The sequence below is a fragment of the Mytilus californianus genome, unplaced genomic scaffold, assembly GCF_021869535.1.
Source record: "Mytilus californianus isolate M0D057914Y unplaced genomic scaffold, xbMytCali1.0.p SCAF_10, whole genome shotgun sequence".
NCBI classification, from domain to species: domain Eukaryota; kingdom Metazoa; phylum Mollusca; class Bivalvia; order Mytilida; family Mytilidae; genus Mytilus; species Mytilus californianus.
In genome coordinates, this window is record NW_026262582.1 from 29440343 (window position 1) to 29463807 (window position 23465).

The 23465-nt window shown below is 31.8% G+C and overlaps 2 protein-coding genes across 3 annotated transcripts in view; one reads left to right on the top strand and one right to left on the bottom strand.

The window, feature by feature from the left end:
• Nucleotides 1-6252: 6252 nt before the first annotated feature.
• LOC127717904 (N(6)-adenine-specific methyltransferase METTL4-like) lies at nucleotides 6253-15526 on the bottom strand. The gene is made up of 2 exons (XM_052223765.1): nucleotides 15449-15526; nucleotides 6253-7796 (listed from the first exon to the last, which is right to left on the bottom strand). The coding sequence occupies exon 2, from the start codon at nucleotides 7659-7661 to the stop codon at nucleotides 6273-6275; it is 1389 nt and encodes a 462-aa protein (XP_052079725.1). The 5' UTR covers nucleotides 7662-7796; nucleotides 15449-15526; the 3' UTR covers nucleotides 6253-6272.
• A 50-nt stretch (nucleotides 15527-15576) lies between these two features.
• The window catches only part of LOC127717903 (repetitive organellar protein-like), a 52310-nt gene continuing 44421 nt past the window's right edge, over nucleotides 15577-23465 (top strand). For both annotated transcript variants that reach the window (XM_052223757.1, XM_052223758.1), the window contains exons 1-2: nucleotides 15577-15645; nucleotides 21903-22060. In XM_052223757.1, coding sequence (XP_052079717.1) covers nucleotides 21933-22060 — 128 coding nt within the window. In that variant the 5' untranslated portion in view covers nucleotides 15577-15645; nucleotides 21903-21932. The remainder of the gene's footprint in view (nucleotides 15646-21902; nucleotides 22061-23465) is intronic.

Sequence of the window (23465 nt, forward strand, 5' to 3'; positions counted from 1 at the left end):
CTAAAATGCTCTAAAAAAATCATTTTTTTTATTCGCATATGTATATATTGATATGGGCTACTGAAATATTGTATATTTTGTCATTAAGATATCAGATATCAGTTAGTTTGCTACTGAAAATGGAAATGACTAAACATCAAAATGTTTTTAAGTTCTGTTTCTTAAACTACAAGCACTGTCGAAATAAATCTTAAAATGTACATGTATAATGGTACTCACATTTCCTTTTCCTTTTCATTGGGCTCCATTTTGCGTATAAATAACGTTTGAATAAAAAAAAAATAGCCCTTTTTATGTACCCGGCTGAAGCCCTTGCAAAATCTGGTACTGCACGTCCACACGGGGTTGTAGAAAAGTATGCAGTCTTTAAATAAACAATCAATTAATTTGCAATCATTGATTAGAGATCATAGGGGTATTTCCTCTCATCTTAGATATACTGTTTAACATGTTTGTAACAATGATAACTATCAAGAGCACCACACAATCGCATAAACCTAAAGGGTCGAATTCTTAAGTCCTATTGGGCTAAAAATATATTATTTCGCTTTGATTTCGTTGTATTTCGTTTCTTCAAGTCATTTTCTTTTTCGTCTCGTTTCCTTATATTTCGTTGCGTTTCGTTATATTTCGTTCCGTTTCGTTCCGTTTCTCACTTTATAGGATGAAGAAGTGTTATGGCTCGCATTTGCAACTTTCGTCGCAGGCGACATAAGCAAATTACAGCTTAGACTATATATAGTAGTCTCAGATCACGGTAACAAATGTTCTAACGGGTTTTTTTTCTAGATTCAGTATAAGTATTTGAACATAACTCGAATAATTCTGCGCCCTCTATCCACTACTTTTCTGGAGTGATCGTAGTGATCGTAATATAACGACTGGATTATTCGGGTTAATTTGAACACTGATTTTTTAATGTACATGTGAAGTTCGCGGCCGGTTCGTTATTCGTTATTCGATATTCAATATCCAACCGGCTGCTAGCAGTTGATTCGATATTCAAATTTTATGAGTTTAATATAATAAAAATTCAAACATTCGATAACATTAAAAGCATGAAAGTGATTAATTAAAAGTAGTAAAAATTAAGAGATGTAATTCTCTCAAAAATAAACCCTTATGTAAATCGAATATTTCTCTTTATGGACTTTAGATATTTATCAATAAAATATAATCAAATATGTACATTTAAAAGATATTTAAAAAATATATATGTCTCTGATCAAATATAGTTGACCTATTGCTTATAATATCTGAGAAACAAATAAAGTTGCAAAAACTACATTGACCAATGAATAAGGTCAAGGTCAGATGAAACCTGTCTGACGGACATGTAGACCTTGCAAGGATCACATGTATAAAATATAGCTATCGCTCATAATAAGTGAGTATATCACATGACAAAGAAAACTAAATTTGTTAAGCAATTCCTAACCATTAAAATGAGGTCATGGACAATGGACATACGACAGACAGAAAATTTATTCGTAGAATAAGGTATATGCATACAATGTATAAACCAGCCAGGTCTTCTAGCTACAATCTGAAATATTAAGCTTTACACTAAAAAGCACAGGCATCTTAAAAAATATCTAATATACCTGCTTTTCAGAGACAAGTGAAACAAGAGGCTCTCAAGAGCCTGAATCGCTCACCTGTATTTCAGAGGAGAAGATTTTTAAATGTTAGCAAACTTGAAGAACTAATTGTGTAAAATTGTCTTTAAAGGGCAATAACTCCTTAAGGGGTCAATTGACAATTTTGGTCATATTAACTTTTTTGTAGATCTTACTTTGCTGAACATTATTGCTGCTTACAGTTTATATATATCTATAATAATATTCAAAATAATAACAAAAAACTGCAAAATTTTGTTAAAACTACCAATTCGGTGGCAGCAACCCAACAATGGGTTGTTCGATTCGTCTGATAATTTCATGGCCGATAGATCTTGACCAATTAAACAATTTTACCCCATGTCACATTTGCTATAAAAGATTTAGTTTTTGAGATATAAGCCAAAAACTGCATTTGACCCTTATGTTCTATTTTTAGCCATGGCGGCCATGTTTGTCGATGGATACAAACTTCGGATACAATTTAGAAACAAGATACCCTAAGTAACATTTAGTTAAAGTTTGAAGGTAATTTTGGCCCAGTAGTTTCAGAGGAGAAGATTTTTAAATGTTAGCAAACTTGATGAACAAATTGTGTAAAATTGTCTTTAAAGGGCAATAACTCCTTAAGGGGTCAATTGACAATTATGGTCATGTTAACTTTTTTGTAGATCTTACTTTGCTGAACATTATTGCTGCTTACAGTTTATATATATATCTATAATAATATTCAAAATAATAACAAAAAACTGCAAAATGTTGTTAAAACTACCAATTCGGTTGCAGCAACCCAACAATGGGTTGTTCGATTCGTCTGAAAATTTCAGAGCTGATAGATCTTGACCAATTGAACAATTTTACCCCGTAACAGATTTGCTCTAAAAGCTTTAGTTTTTGAGATATAAGCCAAAAACTGCATTTGACCCCTATGTTCTATTTTTAGCCATGGCGGCCATGTTTGTTGATGGATCAAAACTTCAGATACAATTTATAAACTAGATACCCTAAGGAACATTTAATTAAAGTTTGAAGGTATTTGGCCCAGTAGTTTCAGAGGAGAAGATTTTTGAAATAGTTTACGACGACAGACGACGACGACGGACGCCAAGTGATGGCATAAGCTCACATGGGGCCCTTCGGGCCCCGGTGAGCTAAAAAGGATGAATTTGGCTATTCGTTGTATGTCCCTTAAGTCATTTAACTCCTAACGTTTCTACATATCTATAAATCACTGACTTTCAAATATTCAGGTTTTATCATTCCCGATGATGAAGATAGATCCAAAAAGGTGCCCAAGATGCATGATATGTATATAGTGTTAATTTAATCTAATAAGGTTAATTGCTGAAGTTGGTCAAAAGCAGTCATTTGAAGGTTGAAAGTTTCAATCGTATATGTAATATTCTAAGTTTACAATTTTTGTTCATCTCTTTAAAAAATTCAAAAAAATCTCATTTACTCAAATAAGATGAAACAAAATTATAGTGTCTAGATATAAGAAGATATGTGGTATGAGTGCCAATGAGACAACTCTCCATCCAAGTCACAGGCTGCACATTAGACAAAACTCCCATGAAATATTATAAATTTTCCCACACAAGTAGATATATATAAATTTTAAAAGGTGAATCTAGGGAGTTATAATTTACAAAAAATTAAAAATAAAGACATGAAGGACCCTAGTCCGAGATTACTCTGACGTCCAACGGCTATTTTGCCAGACAAGCTGGGGTCCCACGGCCCCAGCTTGTCTGGCAAAACAGCCGTTGGACGTCAGAGTAATCTCGGACTAGAAGGACCCATAATCCAGACCCTCTTATTAATAAATATTAGCATTAGTAAACCATAAAAGATCACAGTACTTATGACAAAAACTGAAACAATTCAAACGAGAAAATCAATGGCTTGTTCTATGCTAAAATAAATCAGTGATGATGCACAAAAACAACTAACAAATAGCCATTTCTACTTACCCTTCGGGAGCACCTGAGATCACCAGTAATTTTTGGTGGGGTTCATGTTGCTCAGCTTTTGTTGTGTTTTGTGTACTAATGTTTGTCCTTATTTCGTTTGGTCTTTTTCTTTTTTAGTCATGGCGTTGTCAGTTTATTTCTTCAACTTATTAGTTTGAATGTCCCTCTGGTATCTTTCGCCTCTCTTCTAGAAGAATTCTTGAATATGTATGCAAATTTTCTACCTTTGATGATATATGTGTTCGTATAACATGTTGAAGAGAAAAACCTAGTTTCATTTTTAGAGGATTTCTATTTGCTATGCTTTTCAACATGCAAAAGTCAGAATAGTCCATCATAATTATAACTAGATACTAGGTGATCTAGTGATCGCAGCAACAGAGAAATCATGATTTTGTTAGTTATCCATATCATTCCATTAAAATTTCAATCAAAATGATGAAACTCAAACTTCACCCGTGTTTGGTGGCCCAAAACATTCCATTTAAATTTAAATCAATTTGAATAAACCGCTTCGCTGAGTGCAGCTGGATACGACCGCAGAGGTCCAACCCTGAACAGTTGGGACAAAAATGGACACAATATTCAAGCTTGTTACAGGTTTGAATTTGGATTGTAATTAAATATTTGACACATTATAGGTTTCTGACACAGAATAAATGTAGTCAAAGAACTGGAAATTGGTTATATGATTTGAATTTACATTCAATTGAAGATTTCTTGCTTTGTGCAATACACTAGTACTGTGCTGTTGCGCAATATTAAGTGTAAACAAGGAATTATTTAAATCTGGAATAATTTTGAATTCTGGAAAATTAATAAGAAATATATGATGAAAACTAACTAGTTCATACTGAAATATCAGTGAGAAGTAAAATTAACCTTAGCCATGCCTGCATTGCTAACCCTCTTTAGTTAGGTTAGTTTTCATCTTACATTTCTTATGGATTTTCTAGAATTCAAAATTATTCCAGATTCAAATAATTCCTTGTTTGTATCTGTTTTCAGACTATATACAAAGAATTAGCAAAATAAATTGTGACCCCCATTTTTCTTTGAAAAATTGACAATTTCTTAAATCTTGAGGGAAAAAAATTGACCCCCCCCAATAAAAAATTTCGTGACTGAACAATACTGATAATTAACTCATGCGCTATATATGCCCATTCGTGAATTAATGTGTTGTTCGGTCACTCGTTGAATATTCTTCTCTATTTGAATTCTTCAATTAGTTATTCTATAATTAATCATGTTAATTTTCTGAAAACCAAAAGATTTTGAATTTTTCCAACAATTAAGTGCCATTATTCTGGAATACAAGAAGTAAATAATAATCATGATAATATACTTATATGATTAAATTTGTTATATTCATATATTTTCTTGAAAGGTTTGAATAATGTCCCCTTAATTTTTTTTAAAAAAAATTTCTTGTATAAGTATTTTTTCATTACAATCCATAAACAGTGACGGATCCAAAAGGGGGGTGGGGGTTCCAACATTGACGATCAATACATTTTTATGGGGACATATGGTTGGAACCAATTTTAACCCTCTACCCTGGGTTGGGAACCCTCCTCCATTTCAAAAATGGCTGTATCCGCCCCTGATTAAATTCTCAAGTTTTGGAATCTAAAAACATGCCTAAAACAATTTATCTCTGGTAAGTTGATAATTTTTTGTTTTGAGTTCAAGGTTTCGTCTCATTAATTCAACAAAGAAACTAATTGCGCAAGAGCTTAAGTAATTGGCCTGACCTTCTAAAACTGCCCCTTGGAGGCTTGTAAATAAGTAGTGTTTTGAAGATAACAGACAAATGAGATTATCATTGTCCATGAAATTACACTTAAATGATTACGGTAGTAAAGACATCTGCAAAGGACAGACAATTAAAAATTCTATTAGAGCAAAGAAGTCCTGAGAAATTCAAGAAAAAAAGATAGTAATACTTTTTTACTTGTATAAGTAAAGAAATCTAAATGTCTAAGGGACATAACTTAGCCATTAAAATAATTTGCCTATACAAGTAAATAAAATACACTTGTATAAGTATCTTACAAATTTACTTATATAAGTATATTAATATTTACTTCTTCTAGTAACTAAAAATAACTTGTACAAGTAAGTACCCCTGACTGTAGTAATATTGAAAACAACAAAAATAAAACTTAACCTGTCTTTATAGTGGTCCAAAACATTCTACTAAAATTTGAACTACTTTCATAAAGCTGCTCTTTATTTATCATTTGGAAACCTGATGGACAAAAGACAGACGGACGGACATGATAATACACCATCTTCCCTCCAGGAGAGGAGGAGACCTGTACATGTAGGTCCAACAGAACTCATAACTCAAAATGGTTCCAATGACAGAAATAATATCAATATGTTTAGTACCTTTTCTAATAGTACTGTGGATTCATATATATTTCGTGGATATCAGTTTTCATGGATTGAGGAATACCTGCATTTTCATGGATATTTGATTTCATGGTTTTGCGAATCTCTGCATACAATGAATATAGAAAATTTGTAATTCGTTGAACATTTGAATTCATGGTTCATCTACATATACCGGTAAATCATTTTGGAAATGGAACATAAAATGCTATGTATAAAAGCATGAAAAGAATGCACATAAACATTTGAATTGACTCAGGTAAACAAGGTACACATTTATTTATTTCACATCACAGTCTAATGGAATTCTAGTATCTTTGGTAAAACCTTCAAAGTAATCCATATGCTGATGTTTAAACACCTCATTACCATAGCAACACCAAGCTGGAGTCAAGTTCCTGGCAAATATTTCCAAACATTTGGGATTCTCTGGTAGATAAGGTTTCATGATATCTTGTAATGGAATTTTCATAGAATGAATACTACTAGGCACACTCAGGATGGTCATATCTAACGGTAGATTGTCATTGTTTAACGAAGCAGGTAACATTGTTCTCTCATTACACAAGTCCTCTACAGATTTAGAACTTATCCTTTCACTTGAGTTTTCTTTGCAGTTCACATCTCTACAAATGTTACTTTTCTTATTATCTTTTTCATATATCTTTTCGTCAGATATTTTCTTTATTTCTGTGTGTTTACATTTTCCTAATATAAGAATTTCATATGGTTTTTTATGTTCAGACATTATATCTAATACTGTACTGCCAGACTTTGTTACTTTAATCCAATACCAAGTTGTTATAAAATCTACATTCCAAAAGGGGAATAACTCTTGTATAACAAAATCCTTATGTTTCATTTTGTTTGTAACCCACACACCAATAACACAACCAGGGGCAGATAACTCAGGAACTGGGATTTGAAATAATTCTTCATTATCCAATGTCCAATATTGTTTCTTTCTTTTTACAGACTTATTTTCCCATGGTGGATCAAGTAAAATAAAGTCAAATTCATTTCTGCCTAAAATTGAAGTAAAATATTTTAAATTAACAGTGTCACCCATAATGAAAGAAGATTCTGCAGGTAAAAAGTAAAAGTCATCCTTAATTTCAACTTTTATGGAAGAGTTGCTACAATTTTTCACAAGTTTATTACACAAATTATCATAAACACCATTAGGTTTTAAAGTCACAGTTTCAAGGTCATTGATATCAGTATAACACAATTCCCTCAGTTTGTCTCCTGGTCCGGAGTTCAATGCAATCTTCCTTGCAGCAACATTATTATCTAATGATTTACTAATATCGTTAAAAAGTTTCATTTCTTTAGAACCATGGAGTAAAGATTTATAGGCATGTAAAATAACTTCTATAATTTTATCATGATATGTTTTAGCTTTAATTTCTCCTTCATTTAAATTGGATTTTCTTTTTCTCTTTCTCTTTTTACGATTGACATGTGTATGGTCAACCCTTTCCTGTACCCTGATTTTACTTTCAAACTCGCTATCCATGATAAATTGGCTATTAATTTCAAACATGTCCCTTTTGTATGAGAAATCTGTCACAGTACCGTCTTCAGAATTAACATCTTTAAAAGTGACTGCAGTCAGCTGCCAATGATCAAGTATCCAGCCGTACATATTCTGATACATAATGGCCATCTTTAAATTATAACAAATTGTGAATCCTCGTACATCACTTTCTGAAACTTCACTTCCACATCACGTTTCTTTATTAAGTTATGCACACACATGAAAGGTATTTCTTATGTTCTTATATCAAAATGTCAACCATATCTGAAAATAAATAAAAGATATTAGATCATATTAAAATATGAGTCAAAATATAATTAGTTAGCAGGTCTGTCTGATAACATGGATAAGTTTACTTTAAATTCAGTAATTTCTTAGTGCATTATTTTCTCTATTTCTTTTATATTATGTTTGAAAATTATTTTGTAATTATTCTGCTCATTTTGGTCACCTTGATAGGCAAATAAAGTATTTGTTTGTAAACATGGTAAACACATTTCCACTTTACAACATGTACAAGCTAAGTAAAAGATTGTCTATCTGTGATAATACATTTATTCAAAACTCAGAATATGTATGGTTGCTTTCTCATTGCAAAAAGTTAAATCACAAAAATACTGAACTCCGCGGAAAATTCAAAACGAAAAGTCCCTAATCAAATAGCAAAATCAAAAGCACAAACACATCAAACGAATGGACAACAACTGTCATATTCCTGACTTGGTACAGGCATTTTCCTATGTAGAAAATGGTGGATTGAACCTTGTTTTATAGCACTAATTTAAACCTCTCACTTGTATGACAGTCACATCAAATTGCAAGTTATTTGCCTTATTTTAAATGAGAAGTAAAATTAGTTTACTAAACATGCTAAAAGAAGTGATTTTTTGTTGCTATACTCGTTTTCCAAGATTCAAAGTATGACAGTATTGTTATACAGAATATAACAGGGATAAACAATTTAACTGACCAAAAGCACAACAGAATTTATTATTAAATATGACAAACATTTACTGTTATCCCAGTCTTGAACAAATCACTTGTTAAGTAGTATCAACATGTGTCATTTACTGATGCCACAGGTGGAGCAGGATCTGCTTACCTTCCCAGAGCACCGCTGCAGATAGTAATATTTTGGCGAGGTTTATATTGCTTAGTCCTTAGTTTTCTCACTATACAAATCCTTGATACAGTATAAAAGTGTCCTTTTAGATTTTTAATTTTTTAGTATAAATAAGTTTTGAAATTGTGTGACGCGTTCAATACACATACACAACTGTATGTGTATTCCAAATAATCATGCCGTCTGCTGAAGGTATTTGACTTTTTTTATCCATCTTCTTTTGGTCAACAAGGCTTAAATACTGAAGAATACATGTTGTTGTGCATGCGTGATTGACGAAAATTTATACAAATTCATAATAATATTTAATAACAATTTAAGTCACTTATTCATGAATCATTTGACACTGGAATAGTACCCATGAATAAAACTGGAATATTCATGAATATTCTTCCTAATTCATGAATACATGAATATCATGCATGTCATGAAAGCAGGGAAATATTTCTTTTCTGGATCAAAACTGAAATTGTCAGATTTTGCAGATGACATATATACATGTAGGTCTTTACATAAATAGGAGAAGATGTGGTATGAGTGCCATTGAGACAACTCTCCATCCAAGTCACAATTTGTAAAAGTAAACCATTATAGGTCAATGTAAGGCCTTCAACACGGAGTCTTGGTATTAATAGTTTATGCTGACCCTCCGTTGCTTTCTTACTTTTTGCGAAATCTGGCAATACAATAACAATTAAGATTATTTTTGATATAATTTTATTTGTCTTATTTTAATACGCAATATAAAATAACATTCCTATGTAAACCCATTTTTTATGCACTTGTAAATAGTGTGAAAATGCGTCAGAGTGCACCATTTTCATTGTAAGGTCAAACAAATTTTCGGGGGGGCAAGCCCCCCTGACCCCCCTTTTCAGGTCAGCCACTTCAAATTAGTAAACAGCCTGTTCATTGAAAAGTTATTGAAAGCCCCTGTATAACTGTTTTAGTTTTCAATCAATCTTCTTGTAATTTGAATTTTGTTATAGAAAATCAAGGATTTGTATAGTACATGTACTATACAAATCCTTGTGAAAATGTATAATATTTTATTAAAATGATAAAGAATTTTTTGAAAAATATTTTTTTAGTTCCAAAAACAGGAAATAAAAAGACCTGAAAAATACGGCTAGATGTATTTAAACTGTCAGAACTTTTTTTAATTTTTTTAATTGATTATATTCTCAATTAAATTACATTGAAGGGAAAGACTAATTTTATGCATACAGGAAAATTTTTAAATAACAAATACATTGTTGATGTTGAAACCTGAACCTGAAGGGAACACAGGATTGTCCATGGAAAATTATTCAAACTAATTCACTTGTTTAAATTGTATCTATATAAACTTCTATAAAACCATTCAGGCTGGAACTATAAAACTAACGTATAATAGTCCCAGATTCAGGTTTCTTATTCTCTGTTCAGGTCTGAGTTTTGTCACCAAAAACATATTTTTCATTATTTAAATTTTAATTTTAACAAAATGTTAATTTTTTTTATTTTACAAAATCTTAAAGTTGATGGAGTTCCATTAAATATTTAAAAAGTTATTGAAGTTTGAATAAGTCTGACCATACATTTTCAGGTCCGTTCAGGTTTCAGCATACCTGTCAACCTATGACAATGAAAATGCAGGTGATGACCTGCATAGAAGAATGAAATCTCAGGTCATAACGCGTACAAACTTTTTCGAGCTGAATTTCAGTATTTAGGGGACATTTTTCTCATAATTTTTTCAAAGTTTCCAAAACATATCCACATGGTTAAGTAATTTAAAATTGTACATATTACTTCATTGCACTTGAAGGCCATTGATAGATTTATGTTATATTGGTTTAATTCAACTTCATTGCATACATTTGTGCAGGTTTAATCATATCATCATACCAACAACAAATGGAAGTTTTTAACGACCTTGACTGGCTTTACAGCCCTTGCACGGTCGGTATCATACCAAATGTTGATATTCGAATATATAAAAAGATAAAGTTAAACTATTAAAAGAGGTATAGATGAAAAAAGTAATTTTCAAAATTTTTATTTTTTAATTGTTCTAAGGTAGAAAAATAAGTAAAAGTATTATTCTGATATGTTTTTGGCATTCAATTCATTTCAGATTTAATCTTTTTACAAAAAACACATAAGTTTAAGGAGAATATTGTGAGATGACAAAAGAAGGAAGTAACTCAAGTTGTCTTTAAAACAACTTTGAAATACACAAATTATTTATGACCTAAAGCTAAGGTAATTGGTGTTAATTAACAGTATGTTTGACACCAAAGCTGTCAAGTGAAGCCATGCACTGAAATGATCGGGTCACTTGATTTGAGTTTACACAGGTATCTTGTCCAGGAAGAATTCATTTCAAAGGAAAATCACTTACGAAATCAGTCTGAAAGCTAAGGAATCCGGGTAAAAACGGGTTATTTGGTCACCCGGTGGGTATCCCGGGTGACCTCTCAGAATTGTGAAAATCTTGGGTCACACCCGCAGGATCCGGGTCAGTTGACAGGTATGGGTTTGGGCATCAAAAATTTGTTTTTTATTTGAAACATTTTATTTCTACTAAAATGTGGATCATTACCTTTAATAAAATTCTATCTTGAAGAAAATCTATCGGAAAATAAAAAAGTAATTGTACATTTGAATATTAAAATCGAGTCTTATATTTTCAGGTCCCATTCTATGAGGTGCCGTTTTACTATTTATTACCTATTTTCTGATATCAAAAAATGATTTTCTGATATCAAAAATTCTATTTTTTGATATCAGAAAATCGATTTCTTGATATCAAGAAATAAAGAATATTTTCTGATATCAATAATTCGAATTCCTGATATCAAAAATTCATTTTTTGATATCAGGAAATAGATTTTTTGATATCAGAAATTCGAATTTTTGATATCAGAAAATATTTTTGATTTTTTGATATCAAGAAATAGATTTTTTGATATCAAAAAATGATTTTTTGATATCAAGAATTCGAATTCCTGATATCAAAAAATGATTTTTTGATATCAGAAAATAAGAAATAAATGAATGATGGCTCCCTGTGTGTCATTTAAGACATTCAGGCTCACCAATGAGGCCAAACATCAGGAAATATCTGAAATAATGTTCCCGGTAGACCAATTGTTTTATAGTGTGGAGTACCACTATACACGGTATTGGTCATTATATTGATGACATTGTGTCCCTTGTTACAAAAACAAAATGCTTATACACTTCAAGTTTTATAAACATGAATAAGACTTCAAAGTCTCCGGAAAACTGCTATTTAATAACAATATTTGAAGCAAAAAAAATATTTACACTAATCTTCAGTTTGATCAAACTTATTACGAAATTCAAGACCCATGCACTAAAAGACAATATATGGAAGATTTTTTAAAATTATTCCTAAATAAAACATATTTACTCTTGTGTCGTACAATCCGAATTGGCGGGATATGTCGACCTAAGAATTTACTACATACTGGAAAATGTTTTCAAGATTTAGATACGATGGCTCGATAATATATTCAGGTTCAACAGGCGATATACACGATCTTTTCGCCTTATATATCTAATACAATGCATAAACAAGTCTAAATTGAAAACAACGTTCAAACCTATGATTGCGTTGGATAAAAACCGCAATTTTTATACGTGTGCATGCAAAACAAATTTCTTGGTAGAGGGGTCTAAATACAGCACAAACAACATTTTCCAAAAGATCAAAAAAGTGAAAAAGTATATTTTAACAATACGCATTTGACTAACAGGTCGAACAACGGATGTTCTTAAGCCCTGCTGACTGCCATTGGCGATTGCCAAATAAACGGATCACAAGATGTAACAAAATTGATCTTAATTATTAATTTAATACCAAACAGAAAACAATAAACTTGCGGAAAAGATGGTATACCACAAACATGAGGTGCAAAAATTTGTACACCATATCCGGATTTCGACAATTAATATCTCTTCAGTGATGTTAGGAATCGAAACGGTATTTGGAAGACCATATAATTTACCTCAATTTAGGATAGACTCTTGAATTTTGAAGAGTCGAAATGTATACCCTACTAACTTTTCTCAAAATGAAGTGAAAATTTCTTGACAATCCTTTCAATATAAAGACAAACTTTTCCAAAATGAAGGTATTTTAGAGATGAAAACGTACATCCAACCTACTGAAACGTTTCATTACTTCACAGAAAAAGCTCATATGTATTTAAAAGGTTTATGGAAGACGCGGTTCATAAGAAATACTAGCAGTCTCGTAAAAAGACGAAATAGACAAATCTTTTGAAAATACAAGACATGCATTTTTTTTATGTTGTTGTTGGCTTTGAACTAGTTGTCACTATCACATCTGTAATTTGTGTCTTTTTGTATTTGTTACCCTGCCACGTTTGTTCTTACACTATGTTGTAATGTAACACCAGTGTTCCAGGTTAAGGGGAGAGTTGAGCGCTCAAACATGTTTAATCCCGCCAGATTCTTTATGTGTCTGTTCCAAGTCCGGAGCCTGCAGTTTCGTGCATTGTCTTGGTTCATAGAATTGAGAATGGAAATGGGGGGGAATATGTCAAAGAGAAAACAACCCGATCAAAGAGCAGAAAACAGCCGAAGGCCACCAATGGGTCTTCAACGCAGCGAGAAAATCCCGCACCCGGAGGTGGTCCTCAGCTGGACCCTAAACAAAATTGTGTACTAGTTCAGTGAAAATGGACGTCACACTAAACTCCAAAACATATCAATGAACTAAAATTAAAAAACATACAAGACAAACAAAGGCCAGAGGCTCCTGACTTGGGACAGGCGAAAAAATGCGGCGGGGTTAGACATGTTTTGTGAGATCTCAACCCTCCCCCTATACCTCTAGCCAATGTAGAATAAAGAAAAACATAGCAATACGCACAGTAAAACTCAGTTTAAAAGAAGTCCGAGTCCGATGTCAGAATAGGTAACAAAATAAACTAAGCAAAATGACAATGATACATAAATGAACAAAGGACTACTAGCAGTTACTGACATGCCAGCTCCAGACCTCAATTAAACTGATTGAAAGATTATGTCTTCATCATCATAAGAAAATCCAGTACAATCCCTCCCGTTATGAGTTTAGTATCATACCATCATAGAATATAAACCGTATCATGCCCACAACTGGTTTTAGAATAAATGTGTTTATTTCCGATGCAAAGACCCTATGAGTGAATCAATATTAATACCAAAATAAGCAATCATTAATGACTAATTGACAACAGTACCGTAACTACTGGTATATCCTTTCCGAATAAGTCTGTTTAAAGGTTTGGTTAGATTTTGAGGTGAATGCCGACATTTTTGTGCCTTGTAAAGAAGTCTGCATGTTGATTTATATTTACGAATGATGTCTCCCTTTATTTGTTTTACGTAAATTGTTTTGTTATAAATCATATAGGCCTTTAGCTTTCTAAATTGAGTTGTTTATTTCTTTTTCATATTGGGGCCTTTTATAGGCGACTATATGGTATGGGTTTTTCTCATTGTTGAAGGCCGTACGGTTGCTTATAATTGCTTACATCAACTTCATTTGAACTTTGGTGGCTAGTTGTCTCATGGGCTATCATACCACATCTCCTTATTTTTAAACTTAACAGAACTAACTTACTTACTAAATCCTCAACATAAACAACGGGAAAAAAATATAAAAACAAGATGAACAAAACACTGGGGCTTGATATTTGCAAAAACCTGACTGCACAAATCTGTTTCAGAGGAAACCAATAATTGCTTATAAAAGAAGCGAGAACTTACAATTGTTGACTATAAACCTTAAAATAATAAATATGTGAAACACAAAAAAAACTTCTTATATTAAGACCGATGAAGTCGAACTCTGATATATGCTTTCGTATAATTATATATTACACGACCGAAACACCAGACTTAATGTAAGGGCTCATTGGTGAACGTTGATGCTTTTATTGACACACAGGGAGCAATCGTTGATTTTTTTCTTATTTTCTGATATTAAAAAATCATTTTTTGATATCAGGAATTCGCGAATTTTTGATATCAAAAAATCATTTTTTGATATCAGAAAATGTATTTCTTGATATCAAAATATCGTCAGTAATATTTGATATCAGAAAATCTATTTTTTGATATCAGAAAATGGATTTCTTGATATCAAAAAATGATTTTTTGATATCAAAAATCGAATTTCTGATTTCAAGAAATAAAGATTATTTTCTGATATCAAGAAATCGAATTCTTGATATCAAAAAAGGCAATTTTTTATATCAAAAAATTGAATTCCTGATATCAAAAAATCATTTTTTGATATCAGGAATTCAATTTTTTGATATCAAGAAATAAGGAATAAATAGTAAAACGGCGCCTCATACCATTCAGGTCTTTTCAGGTCCACGTTCAGGTCTTTAGTGTAACCCACCAAATAACAGTAATCATACAATATTAACATTTAATAACTAATCATGATCATCAAATTGATAAAAAAAAAATTCTTATAATAATTCCCAATTTTTATTCAGCAAAATATATATATTTTGTATACACATAAAAAATATCTATTAATTCAACTGGAATTTGATTAAAAATAGGGTGTGAACGGACCTATGGGGCGAACGGACAAATGGACAAACATGTAGGGTGCGAAAGTGTATTGGGAGCGAACGCACCCAACTCTGAATGACATATATTTTAGCTTTCAGAGAGTTAAATAATTGACAAGAGTCGACAATTAAGGGTACGAAGACAGTGGTTCTATAACTTTTGAGGACTATACGAAACATACGTGCATTTTGAAATCGTGAGGGTCAGTATACCAGTATATTAGTGGAAGCTTATAGGGCACCTGTTAGTCTGAGTCTTTAAACGTTTTTTCCCGAACGATAAAGCGTCTTTATTCAAACCCAATTGTGACCATGATGTTTTGCGTACTTAGAAACAATATGGCGGACTAAGATTTCTCTACGATTAGAAGACCCCATCGTAAGAAAATGGGTTTATGTATTATACTGATAATTATTTTGCTCTTAAGTTAATTTAAGACAAATTCTTTATCGCACACTACTGAAATACTGTTCAGGACATGTTTTTTTAAATGAAATAGTGTATTTATTATTTGTTTAATTCTCAGATCTGCAGTGACATCACAACATGTAACTGACCAATCAATGATTAGCATTTGTGTTATGTAAACAATGTTGAGAGGTGATGCCAATAAGAATCCTCTAGATTTTCCATAGACTTCAATGCAAATTAATTTAATTGATATATATCGACACCAGTTAAATATAGTAATTTTACTCTTTTAATATTGTTAAAGACACTATATAATATCTCCATTTTGATTTTTATCATACTATATCCTCTGGTTAAAAAATAATCGGCAATATAAATAATCAGTAATCACCTTTAAATAGAAGAAAAATCTAGAGGATTCCTATTGGCATCACCCCTTGAAAAATTTAAATGCCAGGATGTCCGGATCTGAGAATTGCCTAAATTGGTCAGTCTGGACAATATTTCTCTGCTGTCATTCACAATGTTTTAATGTGGAATACTCTCTATGTGATAATTTATCAGATTAAATACATGTATTGTTTAAACTAACTGTGAGAGTGTTTCTGGATTCTTAGTTCTAAATATTGTCCATGAAAAGTACAAAATAGAATAGAATAAAATATTTTTATTCACCAAATTTGGACCTCAGGAGGGCGTTTACATGTAGCATAAATAACATATCATTTATACAATTGTCTAGATTGCATTGCATAATATGCAATGCAATCTAGACAATTGTATAAAAAAACCATGAAAACTCACATAACAGAATAATTTACATTTGATAAATGATTTATGTGATTTATGTGGTGTGTATATAGCCGTGCAAGCTGCACCAGAGACATGTCTCTGGCTGCACCAAACAATTCTCATCTGTAGTACACAAATATTTTATAACTGAATATTTTTTATTGTATCTAACAAACAAATATACACTGATATATACATGTATACATAAAAATGTATATGTGTTAACATTGAATAGTTTCAAATGACCATTAATTTACAAATGAAATAACTCAAGTGTCTATTACTTTATATAAATTCTATTAGTATTATTAAGGTCGTCAGTTTTTCCACATTTTTCATGGTGGGGCTTCTTATAGCCTATACTGTATATGGAATGGGATTTTCTGTGACCCACAATAGCTTATGTAACCATTACTGACCACTTCAAAGAAATTGAACTGTGGTGAATAGTTGTCTCATTGGCAATCCTAACCAGTGTCATCTCTTTGTTTTTAAAGCAATTGCTTTTATGCCATCGCATATGGCCATCTTTGTGACGCAAATCAGAGACTCCGCCCAGATCAAGCAATAGTATTTTGTTAAACAGGCTCCTGGTCTGTCATCCTTAAACACCTATGTATGTTTTCTAATGCAATACATAGCTTGAAACTTTTGAAAAACGTTAGTGGATTTAAGAGGTTTCAGCATATGTTCTTGTAGATGTATTTTTGTATTTAGGGGGACAACCGTTTGACTATCAAAAAACATAGAAGTCCGAGTGAAAAAAAGTGCATTTTTATACCTGCGAATTTCCGTTCTCCTTTCGTACGATGTTTCAACAAAATATGGAATCACTTCAGTTGTTGATTTAGTATTGATAATTTTACTGAATTATCTCTTATCAAATACGGTTTTATATCATGTATATGTTTAATTGGTGTTTCTCTAAGAAAGAGGCCAGGTGCTCTTGTTCATTCATAAAATTATCGTTCATTCATAAATTTATCGTAAAATCAAAATCACTACACAGGTTATACGTAGTGTCAAATGATTACCTGTAATCTAAAAATAGACAAACTTAACTGACCTATTTCGTTGATTTGTTTGCGCAAATAATTTAGCGGAATGAAACCCTTGTTAAAAACACATAACAATAAGTTCGTTTTCCTTTTTTGTCATAACTCCGTAAGATTTATCCATCACATTACTAATGAAATGGACCCGTCAAAACGTGATAGATGCCAAGTCCAGATGAAGAGATATTTACAATTTGGAATTTTCTAGTTTCATAGATTGAAAAAAAGTACGTCCTTTTGGATATCATAATCAAAACTGGGTATGCATGACAAATGATAAAACCATTATCCTCGTCTTTCCAGTGGACAAGTCTACTACGTGTGTTTTTTCTCGACGGTCCACCGTGTTTGCAATTTTATTTCACATGTTTTCGAAATATTGAAGATCATTTTTCGCAATGTTTCCTGAAAATTGATAAATATCAAAGCAACGAAGAGCTGTTTGTTCTTGTTCGTATAATGACGATTTAATGTCATATTTGTCTGTGATGACCCCCCTTTTCGGGATTGCATGAGAATTATAGTTATCTAGTACCGCATGAGGATGACACATATCAACTGAGCAATAATGTTTGGGACTTAGTTTTAAGAAATGAAGACAAAGTAACATTATGAAAATATTTTTAGTAAGCTGAAATATATATTTATTTTTTACATGTTTATGTCTTGTAAGATATTTTATTTCTTTCCCGTTTTTCAACATTTGTGTCTGGAAAGTTGAAATGTTTTAATTGAATGGTTAAATTTAAATTAATTATGATAATTGTTAAAATTAAATCAATAAAGGAAATTATTGCCCAGTTACAAACACCAGAGACATATAATACATGTATTATATGTCTCTGCAAACACTACCAGGGGATAATTTCTTTTTGAGTTGTATATGTTTCAGCACATGTAAATTTGACCCCAACTTTAGCCTGGTAAACGTGTCGTCTCCCTGTGAAATATAAAACATATTAAAAATGACTTTCTGCTAAAGTTTTTTATTGATATAAAGTTAAAACCTTCTTACTTCTCACTAGACAACACTCCTGTCAGGTTTAATTCTTATATATATGTGGATGAAAAATAAAAGTCCACAAAACATTAGCATGGCAGCAATTGCTTTTACAGCCTTTAAGGCTTTGATTATATTTATAGCAGATGGAACTGTATCTATTAAACAGGGGTTTGTTTGTTATACATTGTATTCAATAAAGTAAAACACTTTAATTATATCATTGTCCAAAGTCTTAATTTCTTTGACCCTTTTAATTAGACAAATATCATGACAATCAATCTATCAAATATTGTGACAATATAGACAAAATAAAACTATAACCACCCTTTAGCATGTTCAGTGATACAAAATTTCATTATTTCTATCAAGCTATGAAATATTGTCTTTATATAGAAAAAATCTTATGGAAAATTGCCTTTCTATGGACATTATTTCATAGAAGGGGACAAAATATAATGATTAATAATCATGAAATTTTGTCCTAGGTGACATCATTTAATTGGACTTGTTGGACAATATTTTGCTTTACATATTCACTAAGAAATTGTCATAGTAAGCTGCTGTGTCCTCTCCAGTCTAGAATCAATACTGTCATTACTGATGTGGTTTTCAAAATTGTAAAATTGCATAGGAATACAGAATCATTACACATTGTTTACCACATAAAAAAAATTTTGTCAAATAAATTTGTGACAGAATAAGAGAGATAGTGCATAGATATATATCAAATTAAAATATGATTTTCAAAAATTTTATTACTTTCACATTCATGACATATTGGTACATGTATTTGAAAATTGATGTTGACTACATGTACTACCATCTCAATCATCTGACAGTCAGACAAGATCTTACAGGGTTGTCTGTTGGGCTGTGATATACATGTACTACCATCTCAATCATCTGACAGTCAGACAAGATCTTACAGGGTTGTCTGTTGGGCTGTGATATACATGTACTACCATCTCAATCATCTGACAGTCAGACAAGATCTTACAGGGTTGTCTGTTGGGCTGTGATATACATGTACTACCATCTCAATCATCTGACAGTCAGACAAGATCTTACAGGGTTGTCTGTTGGGCTGTGATATACATGTACTACCATCTCAATCATCTGACAGTCAGACAAGATCTTACAGGGTTGTCTGTTGGGCTGTGATATACATGTACTACCATCTCAATCATCTGACAGTCAGACAAGATCTTACAGGGTTGTCTGTTGGGCTGTGATATACAGCCAAGTCTTTCATCTGACAGTAAGACAAGATCTTACAGGGTTGTCTGTTGGGCTGTGATATACAGCCAAGTCTTTCATCTGACAGTCAGACAAGATCTTACAGGGTTGTCTGTTGGGCTACAGGTGATATACAGCCAAGTCTTTCATCTAACCGTAAGACAAGATCTTACAGAGTTGTCTGTTGGGCTGTGATATACAGTCAGGTCTTTTGATACTATGTATAGTACATGTAGATCGGATGCTTGTATTGTCACAGTGCCAAATTGATTGTATCTAATAATGTTACATTAAAAAAAAAAAAATCAGTACCTCCCTCATCTATAATGTATAATAATATATTAATTATTGAGCACACCATGAATTTTTATTCCTTGCATCTGAATCAGAGTTGTCTCTCTTAAAATGTCTTTCTTACTTCTTTTTGTTGAGCCTGCGACTTTTGTCGCAAAAGCGAGACATAGCGGTGTCCACAAATATTCACTCTGTGGTTAAAGTTTTTGAAATTTTAATAACTTTAATTTCTTAAACTATCCTGGATTTCTAAAATTTTTAATCATTTTTTCCCCATTTTTGTTGAGCCTGCGACTAAGAGCAAAAGTAGGCGAGGCACTGGGTTCCGTGGGACCCTTATGAATTTTTTACTTTAGATTCTCTGTCGTCATGATCATTGGAATTTAAAGTATTTCTTTACTAAGTTCCTTAGTCTTAGTATAAATTAAGACAAAATTCTAATGTAGATTTGGTTGCTGACATTTTAATAACATAATAATCTAATACATGTATAATTCAATTGCAATATTCAAATTGACATTTTCATACAACAAATTGCCCAACACAATATTATATGTAAAAGAACATGTAGCCGACTATAAGGTATGGGCTTTTCTCATTGTTGAAGGCTGTATGGTTGCCTATAATTGCATACATCCACTTCATTTGAACATGTAACAACTCATACATGCATTCTTGTTGTTACCAATTTTAGTAGATGGATCAAGGAAAATTGGTCCGAGTACACAGTTATTTCGTAGTGCATTTCTTTTAGACAATAAATGAAAATTAAAATAATCCCACCTGCGCTTTCTCAGTAATATTTTTACAGTGTGTTGTACTACTTTTGGGACAAATTATATCAAAATTATAGAAAACTTCATCGGCTCTAACTCAAAATATGGACAATTTTATGTTAAGGGGGTCTTCAAATCTTTTGACAGCTTCCGAAGTGCTAATTTTTAACATTTTTCAGCTGGACCAAATCACTACTTTACTTTAAAATTCATGACCCAAATTTTTTTACAGTGTCATTTCACCCCCCTACTTGCTATTTGAGTCATAAAACATGGAGAAATAAATTTGGAAGGGGTATAAAAAAAATTAGCAAGTAACACACTGTCCACACTAGGGACTATATTCATGGACAACAAAAATCAAAGGACGATAACTGTGTACCCGGACCAATTGTTATTTTTGGATATATGTATAAAAATAAGAAGATGTGGTATGATTGCCAATAAGACAACTCTTCACTAGACGAAATTACATATTAACATTAATAACAACTATAGGTCAGTGTATGGCCTTATACAATGAGCAAAACCCATACTGCATAGTCAGATATATGCATTCATTCTGGTTAAAATAAATATCTAATTGTTGAAGGCTGTACCATGGCCCATAATTGATAACATCAACATCATTTGGATTCTGGTAGATAGTTGTCTCATTGGCAATCATACCACATCTCCTTATTTTTATATAAACTGTATCCATTTGATCCATATTCATAAATATGACAATAAACTGCAGACTGTACGTTGTAGTTACTGTGAGCACCTTTGATGAACTGCAGACAGATCTATAATTTTTTTGTATAGTACATGTAAAACAAAACTGCCATAGAATTTCACGTGCATATATTACCCACATACATGTATCTCATAATAATCTGAATCAAAAATAAAAAGAACCCATTTTACAACTGTTCTTATTAAGCAGTGTTGAACACATAAATAGTTTTAACTATATTAAACACATGGGAAATCCCTAAATTCAAATGAAAACTCAAAAGAAACATACAAATTCTCCTTTCAATTTTAGCAGCTAATTTCAAAAACTGATATGTTTTTATGTTTCAGAAGTTTTAAGCATAAGTCTACCATGTCACCATGACAACAGCTATATTACAACAGAGATCAGTTGTGTGGTCAGATATGAGACCTAAATCTGCTTCTACAGACCAAATGGAGGATAGTAACCATGGTAACAGTTTTAGACCTTCCAGGCCTAGACCAAAGTAAGCATTATCATTATAAAAAATTTGTAAGGGTTCCGCGGAACCCAGTGTCTCGCCTACTTTTTCTGTTAATCGCAGGCTCAACAAAAATGAGGAAGTAAATCAATAAAAATATTCCTCTTGATACTATCTTTTGATTGTAAGAAGCTTCTGTCCAAGTTTGGTAAAAATCCAGGATAGTTTATGAATCTAATAAATGTTTAAAAACTTTAACTGCAGACTGAATGTAATGTTAACTGGAAGAAAACAAAATTTCCTTCTAGATACTAGCATTTGATCATAAACAAGCTTCTGTCCAAGTTTGGTAAAAATCCAAAATAGTATAAGAAAGTTATTAAAATTTTAAAAACTTTAACCACAGAGTGAATGTGTTGTTTCCTGGCAGAAAATCTAAGTCCATATTTAAAAGTAAAAAATGGAAAAAATGGATTTATTTTTTTTACAAAATTTCCTTCTAGATACTAGCTTTTGATCATAAACAAGCTTTTGTCCAAGTTTGGTACAAATCCAAAATAGTTTAAGAAAGTTATTAAAATTTTAAAAACTTTAACCACAGAGTGAATGTAATATTTCCCGGCAGAAAAACTAAGTCCATTTATAAGTAAAATACGGAAAAAATGGAATTTTATTTTTACAAAATTTACTTCTGGATACTATCTTATGATCATAAACAAGCTCCTGTCCAAGTTTGGTAGAAATCAAGGATAGTTTAAGAAAGTTATTAAAATTTCAAAAACTTTAACCACAGAGTGAATATTTGTGGCCGACGCCGACGGAATCTAGGATCGCTATGTCTCGCTTTTTCGACTAAAGTCGTAGGCTCGACAAAAACTGAATTTCAATCTTTACCAGAAAACCTTCATGCACTTGATGGATAGAATGTAGTCCAGTGGCAAATATTTCATTCATTTATATTTAAGATGATACACGAACATCAATAGAAACACTGTTCCTTTACTTTTATTCTATCCAATGTCTGTTGTGATCGTGTGTCAAAGTTAAGAGGAGTAAATAGAGTTTTGACATTTACAAAAATGTAATTCTGTCTTCATCCAAGATTTTGAAAGTCTTTTCAGAAACTTTTTATTTTGTGTGTAAGGCCTCATATGAGGCATGGTAATAAAAGTATGAAAAATGCATGCATAAATAAACATCAATAAAAAGTAAGAGTTTGTGTTTGAGTAGTCCCCCTTTCCTGCAAAGATTTTATGTATAGCATAATCCAATAGTCATAGGTAGTATTATAAGAGGGTATTTAAAGTGCAACCAGTTTATGTTTTTGGCCTCTAAATGTACCAGTACATTAGGAATAATTCCAAGATTTTAATCCTTTTTTATGGACTGGGGAGGGTAAATTTGTTTGATGTTTTATTTGCCATATTTGGGGAAAACTCTTAGCAAAGTA